At 41.9% G+C, this 13,495-nt stretch overlaps 1 protein-coding gene across 2 annotated transcripts; it reads left to right on the top strand.

Moving 5' to 3' along the window:
- Window positions 1-710: 710 nt before the first annotated feature.
- Window positions 711-13,331, top strand: brpf3b (bromodomain and PHD finger containing, 3b). Of its 2 annotated transcripts, XM_060880931.1 has the most exons (14): window positions 711-1,125; window positions 1,910-1,979; window positions 3,030-4,555; window positions 4,943-5,099; window positions 5,296-5,427; window positions 6,118-6,246; window positions 6,408-6,720; window positions 6,929-7,207; window positions 7,496-8,044; window positions 9,129-9,210; window positions 9,508-9,602; window positions 9,702-9,793; window positions 10,860-11,014; window positions 11,890-13,331. In XM_060880931.1, the coding sequence occupies exons 3-14, from the start codon at window positions 3,063-3,065 to the stop codon at window positions 12,071-12,073; spliced, it is 3,660 nt and encodes a 1,219-aa protein (XP_060736914.1). In that variant the 5' UTR covers window positions 711-1,125; window positions 1,910-1,979; window positions 3,030-3,062; the 3' UTR covers window positions 12,074-13,331. The 2 variants fall into 2 exon arrangements, with proteins under 2 accessions (XP_060736914.1, XP_060736913.1); XM_060880930.1 differs by lacking the exon at window positions 711-1,125 and having other exon boundaries at window positions 1,164-1,979.
- Window positions 13,332-13,495: the final 164 nt, after the last annotated feature.

The raw sequence follows: 13,495 nt of genomic DNA on the forward strand, positions 1-13,495 counted from the left end.
TACTTTGTGTATGCTTTGCAGCTCGTTGAAATGTTTTTGGGGGACTTTTGGTCGTTTGAAAACAAGCACATCTCACTTTAATACCATAGATGGGGGACTCGAGTCATATGACTTGACTCAGACTTAAGTCGCAAATTTGAGACTTACTTGACAAATATTAAAAAAAAAGACTCGACTTGACTTTGACTTGACATTCATGACATGAGACTTGACTCGGACTTGAGTTAAATGATTCAAAGATGGGGGACTCGACTTGACTCGAGTCAGACTTAAGTCACAAATTTGAGACTTGATTGACAAATATTAAAAGACTCGACTTGACATTCATGACTTGAGACTTACTTGTGACTTGCACATGTGTGACTTACTCCCACCTCTGTTTAATACTGAGCTTGAATATTACCTCAGTGGAATGCAGCGCCTCTGTGCTAACTGGCTAAATCTCTGACTGCAGCTGCCAGTCGCCAATAGTTGTATTGAGTGCAGTCGAAGCTAGCAGGCACTGCACCTTTCCCATGAACCATGGCCACTAGTGTAAGCCTTGCTGTACGGTCTCAGCTGTGTGAACGTTAATGACAAAAATTCTTAAGTCTATCAGACGTTAAACAAACATCCAACAACATGATTAATAGGTAAAAAAAAAAAAAAAACAGACGATGTAAACGACCAGTTTTCTGTGAAGGGGCGTGTTCTTACTATCTTGACTGAAAGCCCTGCTCTCTCCCTCTGTATCAGCTAGCTTACTATCTTAGCAAGCCAACGTCGGAGATACATTATGTGGCTGAAAATAGCCAGCGTAGCTTCTTTAGCTTAGCTGCTACTCTTTACTGTCTGAGAAACTAACGGCAGAAATCTGTTTAGATTTCAACCGTGAATTGTTCTGTTCGTGTAAAGGGAACATACTTGCCTTTTTACGAGCCCTGGAAGACATTTTTTTTTTCCACAATTATACCGATGAAAGACTGAAGACGTTTAAAGAGGAATAATTTTATCGGCGAATTTTTAACCGGCTTTTTTTTTGTTCGTTTTCCACACAGAACCCTGTGCTAGTAAATGTTAGCAAGCGGGCGCGAGAAAAAAAAAGGCTGACGCTCGAATTTTGGCGTTTGTGAATTTAAAGATAAGGTAAATGTGCACATATTGGCTTGTTTGCGATGTATTTAATCACAGTTATGAAGTGAACGTGTGGCGATGTCAATGTCAGTCAGCAGTTAGCTCAGTAAACTAGCAAAACATTAGCCTGAATAATAGCTTTACTGGCAGACTGATATGAGTTCAGTCCGGGTTTTTTTTAAAGCTAACTAGCTAACTATTAAAAACGTTTCCAAACCTCACTGACAACGTATACGGGTTTGACAAGCTGTTAATTTATCCACAATATATCGCTAATATGTTGTAAGACACTGTTGCCACGGATAAATCGTTAAATTTACGTGACAGTCCTGTTACCATGAAGTTCTGCTACACCGTTAATATGGCTGACATTTCGTTCTAGAAATGAGCACGCGCAACCTATACTTACAATTTTAGCTCGACCGTGATTGGTCAGAACGGGACTTGGATTCGCGCTTCGAGAACGACGATTGGTTGTTTACAGCGCTGTGTGTCGCTGTGGGAAAACTTGCTAGTTCTTTGGCGGCGGTCTGACTTGAGTGATAAATTCTTTTACGTAACTTTTACGTAACTTTCTCGATGTGTGGATCGAAGTTACGAGTAGCAGCGGTGCAGAAAATGTCACAGAAGTGTACCGTAGTATGGATCGTGAAATGGGTGTCATGGTAACCGGTTAAAAAGCGAAGTGCCGGAGGCCTCGAGCGCAATATCGATGTCCCGCCTCCCAGAGACGGCAAAAATAAAAACACACTCGGTGAACGTTGACTAATATTTTAACTAATTTGCTTTGTTTTAGGTGTTTTATAAACAGTTTATAGATGAAATCATCGGCGGCATTGCCTTACCACTCGGTGTGAACAGTTACGGTATGTTTCTGGTTCTTATTTGTTACATAAAGTGTCATGTTTGTGTTTGTTTAGGTTAATTTCTATAATGTCACTAGCTATCTAACTAATTCGGTACATATTTGTACGCTGTTATTGTCTGATACACGTTCAAAGCACAGACAGCAACAGTTACTTTATTTATTTATAAGATTATGAGCTGTACAAGTTATGAACTTTTAACGCTTTTCCTGTGATCAGTCATTTTTTAAAATTATTAAGCTAATTTTAATTTGGTGTTGTATTGAGGGTAGTTTTGTAATTATAGGTTAATTATATTTGATAAATAATAAATAAATAAATAAATAAATAAGTTAATAATATGTTTGAAACATGTCTTGAATTTTGTCACCACTTCCGGTAAGATGCAGCGCGCGCATCGCATTTAAAGGCACATGACATCATAATTGTAAACAAACAGGTCCCGTTTTTATTATAGGAGGTTTTGTTATTGAAACATCCTTTAAGAGGAATTCACTTGGCGCCTGATTACAGCGATCATGATACTTAAATATCTGAGCAATCTTTGTTTTGTTAAAAACTTAGACGTTTTTCAAGACATTAGATCCATCAGAAAACTCAGGGATGTCTGAAAATCATCAGCATCTATGCTTTATTGCTGAGTGCATGCAAGTTTTTAATCATTAAAATTGCACGCTGTGATCACTGAAATTATGGTACTACAGATGTACAAACAAAGCTTATACTTAAATTTAAAGACATACTGGTTTAAAATGTTGAATTACTGTTGTACTTAATACGTATGAAGATGTGCAGCGTTTGTTGATCATTTGGAATTGAACTTGTTGCCATCAGACTGATTTAAGTTACACCTAACTTATACAAAATCAGAATCGAATCTTGGACAAAAGCCTAGAGCTTTGATATTGGTATCATCAAAAGAAAAATAAATAAATAAAAGTGGGTCTGACACGTCCCTGTTTGGCGCTCTGAGATTGCCTTTGATACTCTTGAAGGAGAAGTGCGAAATCGGTATTTGTTTTACACTGGGTTTTTTCTGTGTCTGTGTAGGTCCAGGCTCAGCGTGGCTGCGTAAAGGTGTCCATGAGAAAGCCACGCCGGAGAGGGGGCCTCCTCGGGGGTTTGGGCACCAGAAAAAGCGATGCTCGATGTGGTGGATCTCGGGGGGCCACACAGCCCCGCTCGCCCTCCCCCTATAGACTCAAACTCTCCCCAACACGAGAGACCCTGACCTATGCCCAGGCCCAGAAAATGGTGGAGGTGGACCTGGATGGCCGGCTGCACCGCATCAGCATCTTTGACCCGTTGGCCATTATCACAGAGGATGAAATGATGGCCCAGGACATGGCTGAGTGCAATAGCAACAAAGAGAACAGCGAACAGACTTCTGTAGCCATTGTGGCTAGTCCAAGTCGCAGGTCTGCAGGCCAGAAAGGCAGAAAGAAGGACTATAAAAATTCTTCCTCTCAGAATGCACACAGACAGCATCACACGCAAAATAACTCAGCCCAGCAGCACAATAACAACTGCTCAGCCTTACCGGAGCCCACTTTTAGGGTTTTAGAGTCATTTGAGCCCATTGAGGCTTCACCTCTCCCAACTGCCTATTATCGTTACATAGAGAAATCACCAGAGGAGCTGGAAGCAGAGGCTGAGTATGACATGGATGAGGAGGACGCAGCCTGGCTAGAGGTGGTGAATGAAAAACGGACATCTGAAGGCCAGACAACTGTATCGTCTGACACCTTCGAAATCCTGATGGACCGGCTAGAGAAGGAGTCATTCCTGGAGTCGAGAATCCCTCAGAGTGCCGTGGATGAGGACGCCTTCTGCTGTGTGTGCCTGGATGACGAGTGCCTCAACAGCAACGTGATCCTGTTTTGTGACGTGTGCAATCTCGCTGTACACCAGGAGTGTTACGGTGTGCCATACGTGCCCGAAGGTCCTTGGCTTTGCCGCCGTTGCCTTCAGTCTCCCTCTCGGCCTGTAGACTGTACGCTGTGCCCGAATAGAGGCGGCGCATTCAAGCAGACGAGTGACGGTCATTGGGCACATGTGGTATGTGCCATCTGGATTCCCGAGGTGTGTTTCGCGAACACGGTATTTCTCGAGCCTGTTGAGGGTGTAAACAACATCCCGGCGGCTCGGTGGAGGCTTACGTGCTACCTGTGCAAGCAGAAGGGTCGTGGTGCCTCAATCCAATGTCACAGAGCCAACTGCTACACGGCATTCCACGTCACATGTGCCCAGCGGGCTGGACTCTTTATGAAAATCGAGCCGGTACGAGAGACCACAGCCAACGGTACGATGTTCTCTGTAAAGAAGACGGCATTCTGCGAGGCACACTCGCCTCCTGAGAAGGAGGCTTCGGATGATGAAGATAACGGAGGAAGGGTGCTGGGCTGCCGGGCCAGTCGAGGAATGAGTGCCTACGCGCAGAGTCCTCAACTGATAAAGTCTTCACGAAGCAATAAGAAAGAGGGCAAGAAAAAGAAGAAGGGGAAAAAAAGTCCAGAATTAACATCCAAAAAAGCGTCAACACCCCTGGTCACCGTGCCCCAGATTCCCCCACACAGGTGAGTAGATCTGAATTCACACATAGAGATGAGAGTCATGACAGTCAATATGATAAGGTCGGTCGTCATACGCTTTTCTGGTATATTGTGCATCCTTTCAGTACTTTCATTGTCCGACCAACCACAGGACGTGATATTGGATGTGTTTCTTACCATTAACGAAACCCTTTGATACTTGGAATGGCTGGAACGTTGAAGCCTTTTTCAGTCCTCTTAATATGTCTTGTATTTTTGTCAATCCTCTCACCAACAAAACAGTATAAAACTCTTCCTAGGAGAAGTATCTCTCGCTCATTTCCGTATCCGCCTTCTCATAAAGCAGAGCACCTCATAAGTCATCATCCATTCATTTGCAGTGGTTTATTTGTGATTTCTTGTCTCCCACAGGTTAAACAAAGTTTTTAAAGGTATTATTATTCAGAAGAAGAATTATTTTATGCAGCGGTTGCACAATTATTGGTTACTGAAGCGCCAGTCACGTAACGGAGTACCTCTCATTCGGCGGTTACACTCGCATCTGCAGGCCCAGAGGAGCACGGATCAGGTGTCGCTTTTCTGTCATGTTTGTGTGTGTTCTTCATGTATGATCTAGTTATTTGACTTGATGGGCTTTTCCTCAACTAGACAAAAAAGTATTGGTTGGTTAACCTACAGTTACTTTATTATCGAGATTGTTAATGCGTTTTAAAATCTCACAGTGTTTGCTTTTTGTGTGTGTGTGTGTGTGTGTGTGTGTGTAGACCGAACCAGATGAGAAGGTCAGCGCTGTGCGAGAAGAGCTCAAATACTGGCAGAAGCTGCGTCATGATTTGGAGAGAGCTCGGCTCCTGGTGGAGCTCATCCGGAAGAGAGAGAAACTAAAGAGAGAGCAGGTACTGTCGGGTTTTAAAATGACTTTTAACCGCTGGTAGTTTTTAATCTCAGAATTCGTTTGGTGTGATGCTGCCTGACACAGTGTTCCTATAACGGCATGTCCTGAAGTGGCTTATTTCACTTATGGCTTTTGCCACTGATTAGAATATTTGTTCATTAAAATAATAACACTTTTATTATTTCCCTCAATGCAAATGCAATGGCCACCGTTTACATTCCAGCGTACCTGTGATATTCGCTTCGAGGCTGTTGCCAACGTCATCTGACATGTCAGTCTCAGGAAATCAGCGGCGTTGTGGTTTAGCTATTTTAGATAAACATAATGGATGGCCTCGTGGACGTCGTCATAAATAAACGTACTACGCCGCTTTCCTCCTGCGGTACAAAGGCACGTAGATATTTCATTGTTTCAGATATTCAAACAGACAAAGTGCTGAGCAAGTGTCCAATTCACCACTGACTCAAACTAATGCAACAGGTAGTTTCAAAACAAAGCATGAAAATGAAACATTGTTCATTTACAAACTTATTGGCCTTCGCTGATGTCTGTTGCACGTGTTGTACAACGGATGGTTTTAAATGCACTCACTAGCGTTTCAGATTTTGGAATTATCTACAGTGCTTTCGGTGTCCTTTGGGCATAAAGAACGGAAAGTTAGGTTAATCGTGTACCACTCTGTGCTGTGCAGGTGAAAGTGCACCAGGCGGTGATGGAGTTGCAGCTGACTCCTGCTCTGATTCTGCAGCGCTCCACCCTGGACCAGCTGCAGGAGAAAGATGTAGCGCATATCTTTGCACAGCCGGTCAACCTTAAAGAGGTATGGGCTAAGAATTATCACCTTTAAGAGTAAGAGGTGATGTCGTAGAAGTCAAATGAAGCTCCTTGTTTGTTTATACTGTCATGATACTCAATAAAAGGAAATAGGATTTCTGTAGGAACAAAAAAAAAAATCCCACATTGGTCATTTATCCATCACAGGTACCAGATTACCTGGAGTTTGTCTCTCAGCCCATGGATTTTTCCACCATGAGGTCCAAGCTGGAGGCTCACCAGTATCACACGTTTTCTGACCTGGAGGCTGACTTCAACCTCATGATCTCCAACTGCATGCTCTATAACGCTAAGGACACTGTGTTTTACAAAGCGGCGGTGCGTCTGCGGGACTTAGGGGGTGCGATACTGCGACACGCACAAAGGCAGGCTCACAACACGGGGCTGGACCCTCACACGGGCATGCACCTACCAGAGTCGCCGCACAAAAACAACTACTACCGTTGCACCCTGGAGGACGGTGAGTGGCAGGGGACAAATCCTCTTCATTTTGTTAAACCTGTGTATGTCAGTTAGCTTGTCTGTAACATGGTATGTACATTGAATGAAATATGATTAGTACAATAAAATGAATTATGTCTGGATAGCAGTGCACTTTAGCAACGTGTGGCAGTTGGTCACTTCATCTAGTACTTTCCATAAGTCAACATATTGTGTATATTGTGCAGTGGACACCCTGCTCGACCCAGAGAACCGGCTGCACATGACCGTAGAGGACCAGCTGAAGGAGCTGCTGGATAAGCTGGACGTAGTGACGTCAATGCGCTCCAGCGGAGCCCGTACGCGTCGCATTCGGCTGCTACGCAAAGAGATCAACAACGTTCGCTACCGCCGCAACTCCCACCTCTCTAACGGAGACGCCAAAGAGGACGAGCAGGATGACGACGAAGATGATGAGGACAAAGACATGGACACTGAAAATAACCTGTCTTCATCCTCAGACAAAGGTTACATTAATCCACTGACATTAAACGATTGATAAGGGTTAGAATTAGGAACATTCTTTTACAGACCAGCCTAGACCCAGGCATATGATAGTCAAGAGTCATTAAAATGTAAAATACATAAATGTAGTAACTCTCGTGCCTGTGATTGTTGCGTCATATATTAGATTTAAGTTTTGGGTGACTTCAATACATTTCAAACCGTATTCATGAAGACATAGATGCTTCTTAATGATTGCATTGTACATCATTTTCCTTCCCTCCATTTACAAATCTTCTATTCCTTTCTAGATGATTGTAAATCCACGCCCCCTCCCACTCTGGAGCCCTCAGGTCTGGCCTTATCCCCTCCTCCTGGAGAGACCCCACTGGATCCCCCTACTCTCCGGCCAATGACTGATCCTAAAACCATGTCCCCTCCTGAACCTATCAAACCAAGTACTAAGAGTCCGGATGCAGATTCAGAGGTCGGCCTGGCCTCTCAAATCTCGAGGGTACGAGAGACCCCACCCGTGTTGTCTTCCAGCGAGGGGAAGCTGCTCAATGGTGTCTCAAGCACTGCATCTCCTACACGGCCTGTTTCTGGAGGAGTGGGTCGCCGCACCTCCGTCCTGTTCAGAAAAGCGAAAAATGGCGCCAAACTGCATCGCGACAATCAGCTGCAGAACGGTGAGGGTAGAACACCCCAGCATCCCACCCCACCAACTGCTACTATCACCCCTCTAACCACAGAGGCAACTGTACCACCCGTTCTCACACCCGTCAATCAGACACCGCTCAGCTGCAGCACCAGTCCTGAGAAGCAACAGGAGAAGACTCCACCTCGCTCTATAGAAACCGGTATAACTGCTAACTTTCTGAATGACTAGTTTGTACTGGGATGAGTAAATGCAGAAGGACTTACGGTATTATACCCAACGACTTTTTCACTGTACCGCTGATTAAGGGAAGAAATGTGGCTGTTGTCTCTCTTCTAATTCCGTCATTCCATAGAAAGACTATTTGAAACATAGCCATATTTAATCATATAATAGTATTAGACTATAATAGCTAAACTGAGTTTATGTAGGACTTTAACCAATAAGGAGCCTGCTTTTAATAGCTGAAGTTCATTATTTCCCAATAGCAGAAAGCCCCAAGACTGTTTGACAGAAAGTCCAACACTGGAGATTCTTGCCAGATGTTGACTTTAAGTCTCCTCACTTTAAAAAAAAAATATGGTTACTAGATCATTTTATTAAATAAAAATCCGTTTTGTTTTTTTTTTGTTGTTTTTTTTTTTAATTTTATGAACTAAGTCCATAGGGGGGCACGGTGGCTTAGTGGTTAGCACGTTCGCCTCACACCTCCAGGGTCGGGGTTCGATTCCCGCCTCCGCCTTGTGTGTGTGGAGTTTGCATGTTCTCCCCGTGCCTCGGGGGTTTCCTCCGGGTACTCCGGTTTCCTCCCCCGGTCCAAAGACATGCATGGTAGGTTGATTGGCATCTCTGGAAAATTGTCCGTAGTGTGTGATTGTGTGAGTGAATGAGAGTGTGTGTGTGTGCCCTGTGATGGGTTGGCACTCCGTCCAGGGTGTATCCTGCCTTGATGCCCAATGATGCCTGAGATAGGCACAGGCTCCCCGTGACCCGAGGTAGTTTGGATAAGCGGTAGAAAATGAATGAATGAACTAAGTCCCAGCTGTTACTATACAATCGATAACACATCAAACTTAGCAGCACATTAATAAAAAAAAAACCCCGTGATCGTAAATTGTAACGATTGTCTTATTAACTCGTGACCATGTAAGACCGTAAGCCTGATCTGTATGTAGCTGTTAGTTACAGGGTGAGAGATTTTAGTCAGAGTTTAAAAAGGGTCAGTGGTTTTTGGCGTCTCTTTGGGCTTTATTAATTTCTAAACAAGTTCCTTTTTGTGTTCACAGCTCTCACAAACGGATTCAAAAAGCACAAAGACTGTGGCTCGGACTCTGACAGCAGCTCCTCACCCATACTGAAAAAGGAAATGTAAGACGCTGTTACGCTCAAGTCATTCTAGACTCTGCGTTGTCGTTCGTATTTTTATATCCTTTCAGAAGAATCCGTTAGCGTGACAGATTTCAACGTGTTCATTTAAATAACTTTTGAACGTTTGATGTGAACATGAAAGCCGGATATTATTGCTTTGTGACCCATAAATCTATCATGTCAAGGGAGGTATTAGGTGTGTGCTTTCTGTTGCTCAATGACTATTTATTTATTTACAAATCTTTTTTCATTAACTTGTACTTTTTGTGTGTCTTGATGATCCTTTTATGTGTTTAGTACACTGCCACCAAAAAAAAGTCGCGGCAAACCTGCATTGTCCAAAGTACCATTCCTGGAGACCGTTAATGGAGATTCGGACTACACTGGACCTGGTAAGATGACATCAGGCTACTGACAGCTACTTATGTACTCGTGAATTCCAAAGTATTTTTGCTAATCTTTTGTTGTGTCTGTGTTCTTCTCTATCTCAGTGGATATGTTGTCTATAGAGAGCGAAGCAGAACCCGAGCCTCTGGACCTTGTCTGGGCCAAGTGTAGAGGATATCCATCCTACCCTGCTCTGGTGAGAGATGGTGCTCTGTAGTTATTTCAGTCAGATTTACTCTACTGTAGACGTCCACATCGAGACCGGGATCCCGTCGGACTCCAGAAAATAAATGCAGAGGCAGATATTATTTTAGAGCTTGTTGGACAAGTCAGTCTTTGGATTATTGGATGTACATCTTGTATAAAATGGCTTTATCTTAAGCTGTAACCCCAAAATATTTAGTGGTCAGGGTCACAGTTGTTGACATTTTTGGAAAAAATAAAAAATTCTATTATTTATTTAGCACTTTTTTTTTCAAAATGGAACGTTACAAAGCAGCTTTACAGAAAAAGGAAAAGCTCCCTGAGACGACACGAGGAAGAAACCTAAGAGGAACCAGACTGACACCAGAGAGTGTGATTTATGAGTCATTACTCATCCACAGTTGTATACTATAACTACTACAGTAATGAGTTCTTTAAAAGGTTCTTTAAAAGCTCTAAAATAACCGTAAGCCTTTTTTTTTTTTTTTTTAAATTTGAGTTACAGGCTTTAAGTCTGTTGTATCCTGTTGAATTTATCTCATGAATAATATATTAGACCTGACCGTAGAAAGTTTTCAATCATCTTAGGCTATGACTGTGGGGTCAGCAGTCAGCAGCAGCAGTAAAACAGTCTCATGAGAAAATATTGGGGCAGGTATAAATGAAAATTACAGCAGTAGTGCACAGGATTGGTAAAAAATCTGTCAGGAATAAGTGTGGAAATTTCTTCTGCCCCCCCTGTAATTATATTTATAAATTATACAGTCAAATCTAGTGAATTCTGACCGTTTTTATCACATTTTATTTTTAAAAACTGCTTGCTAGTAGTAATTTATTTTCACTGATTGCAGAATTCAATTTGTAATTTGTACAAATAAATTGAAACACAAAATTCTAGCATGCTATTATTTGGTATGTGTTTTTGTTTTTTTAAGTACCGGGCTCTAGTACATGCCTGTGGTGTTTCACGAGTAGAATATTTGGCTTAAATGTGCCTCTTTTTTTTTTTTCTTTTCTTTTTCTTTTTTTTTTTTTTTTCTTTTCTTACCCTGCTGTAGATCATAGATCCAGAAATGCCGGAGGACGGTGTGTTGCACAACGGCGTGCCCATCCCCGTGCCACCGGCAGACGTGCTCCGGCTCGGAGAGCAGAGACAGGAGGAGACTGGAGACAAACTCTACCTTGTTCTGTTCTTTGACAACAAACGCACCTGGTATGAGCAGCAGAGATGAAACCTGATGAAACTTTTCACTGAGAGCAAGATAGAGATGATAGAAAAGATAGGGAGGATTTCTTGTTATTTAGTGCTGGCCAATGGGACGATGTAAAGAATGTAAAGTTAAATAAGTCACTCAAAGTCAGTAGTCGTATATTGTGATCTTACTCTGGACCTCAGGGTTATGTTACAGCATTTCCATTTCCATTTCTGGCATTTAGCAGACACCTTGATCCAGAGAGACTTACAATTTAATTCAATTGAAAAAGCAAATGCAATTGAGGGTTTAGGGCCTTGCTCAGGGGCTCAGCGGTGAACCTGGGATTCGAACTCATGACCTTCTGGTCAGTAGTCCAACGCCTTAACCACTAGGCGACCACATCCCAGCCTTTTAGACACCTTTGAACTGTATCCACGGAACTGACAAGATTCATCTGTGCATCACTTCTGTTAATGGTATCCGCCAAATAATGTAATATTTACTGATCATACTGATATTTTTTAGGTTGATTTACTCTTGAAGGAATACAGAAGTTTGCAGCAGATGGTGCTGTAGCTCTTTACCATTAATGTATCAGAAGGTTGTTCATACCAGTATTTGTTTACATTTATTGCATTACATGCAAAAGTGCAAGGATGCGAGAATTTTTTATTAGGTTGAAAATTTTAGAGAAAAAAAAATATTAATGAATTTATAATTAAATAATAATAATAATAATCACAAAAGTGGGAGAAAAAACACTCGTCAGTCATTGTATGGCCTTCCTGGTAACGGTAAGGCCGTTACATCCATTATAAAATGTATACGATATACAGTCTAATGAAGGATTATACTGTACTGTGCATCACTGACTGTGTTGTTGCCTTCGCAGGCAATGGTTACCACGGGAGAAGCTGCTGCCGCTGGGAGTAGACGACACGGCGGACAAACTGCGTCTGATGGAGGGCCGAAAGACGAGCATCCGCAAATCCGTGCAGGTTGCCTACGACCGAGCCATGATCCATCTGAGTCGAGTACGCAGTGACCATGGCTTTATCGCTTCCAGCTACCTGTAGACAGGATTCCTGCTGCGCATCACTACCTGATCTCACCACTACCGCTTAAACAGCATACGCACAGACGGCTGCATCCCAATCCTCTCGTTCTACTGGTCTTGTAGAGCAATACCGAGAGGCGAAGTTGCTCGAAAGCAAGTTCAGTGCATTACTTTCCAGTGTCAAGGAGGAGTTGCAGCCTTTTTTTATTTTATTTTATTTTTTTATTTTATTTTTTTTGCCTTTTATGGTCTTGGTGGGTTAGAGAAAAGATTTTAATGAACATAACTGTGAGTGTTTTTTTATTTTATTTTTTTATTTTTATTTTTTTTTTTATTTTTTTTTAATACTAGTGTCACTTTAAATCTGTGGTTTCGAGTGTGGACCGTCTGAAGGCTGGATATAGACACATCCACAACGGTATCTGTTCTCTGACAACGATTCGCTTAATACAAAGGAGTGAATGAATCAGCTGGCTAGTGCGTGCGAACGTGTGAGTGGTTCACTGCCATTTTTCTTACGATAGCTTTTTACTTTTTAACGTTTTACGAACCACTTCTTGTATATTGTTAAGACACTCGTGTATATAACTACTTTTTTATCATATGATATCTAATTTAATTCGGATCTCATGTATGAATTTCAATCGCCTGGATGTATGAAGAAATTAGATCTCTTCTGTACATATTTGTTTAAAAAAAGGAAAGAAAAAAGAAGAAAAAAAGATCACATCATTGGCTTGCTGCAAAAAGTGTATCCTGCTTGTCCTCAAACTGTGCGTACCTTCAGTCGCAAACAAAAAACCTATACTTACAGTTTATGTCTGATTTGCAGCCAGTTGTGGTTATATATTATCATTTTTGATACATAGAAATGTAATTTATTTATGAATCACAAAGACAGACATAGTGAGAGAGAAAGAATTAAATTATATATTGGCTGAAGATTCTGATCAAAGCTTATTTAAGGTTGAAACTGTTGAAATGGGGTTTTAAAAGAAGGCGGCTTTGTGACCTTGCATTAATTGTCAAGCTTTTTTTTAAAAAAGTGTATGTGCTATAAGGAAGATGTTCAAAAACTGTTATTAGACACTCCCTTTTTTGCACCACGAAGCACAGAGCCTGTATTTATTATAGAAAGTTGTTTAGCTTGTACCTGTTTATAAGATGTTGAAGTTTTACGCTTGTACAAACTGCAGATTTTACCTACTCGCCAAATATCCTGTCTGAAACAGTATTTTCTCAAGTGGGGGAAATAAATGTTCTATTGAAACTCTTAATACTCATTTTATTTCTCACTAAGCTCTTCGTTCTAATCACACCAACACCCTGTGAAATCTGTAGTAGTCTGACTTTATGACTCTGTCCACTGCAAAATCCTTCGAGTGTTACAACACGACGTGTTTCCTGTCCACATAAAAGAAAGTACAGGAAATAGTTTATT

The sequence above is a fragment of the Tachysurus vachellii genome, chromosome 11 (genome assembly GCF_030014155.1).
Source record: "Tachysurus vachellii isolate PV-2020 chromosome 11, HZAU_Pvac_v1, whole genome shotgun sequence".
Taxonomy (NCBI): Eukaryota; Metazoa; Chordata; class Actinopteri; order Siluriformes; family Bagridae; genus Tachysurus; species Tachysurus vachellii.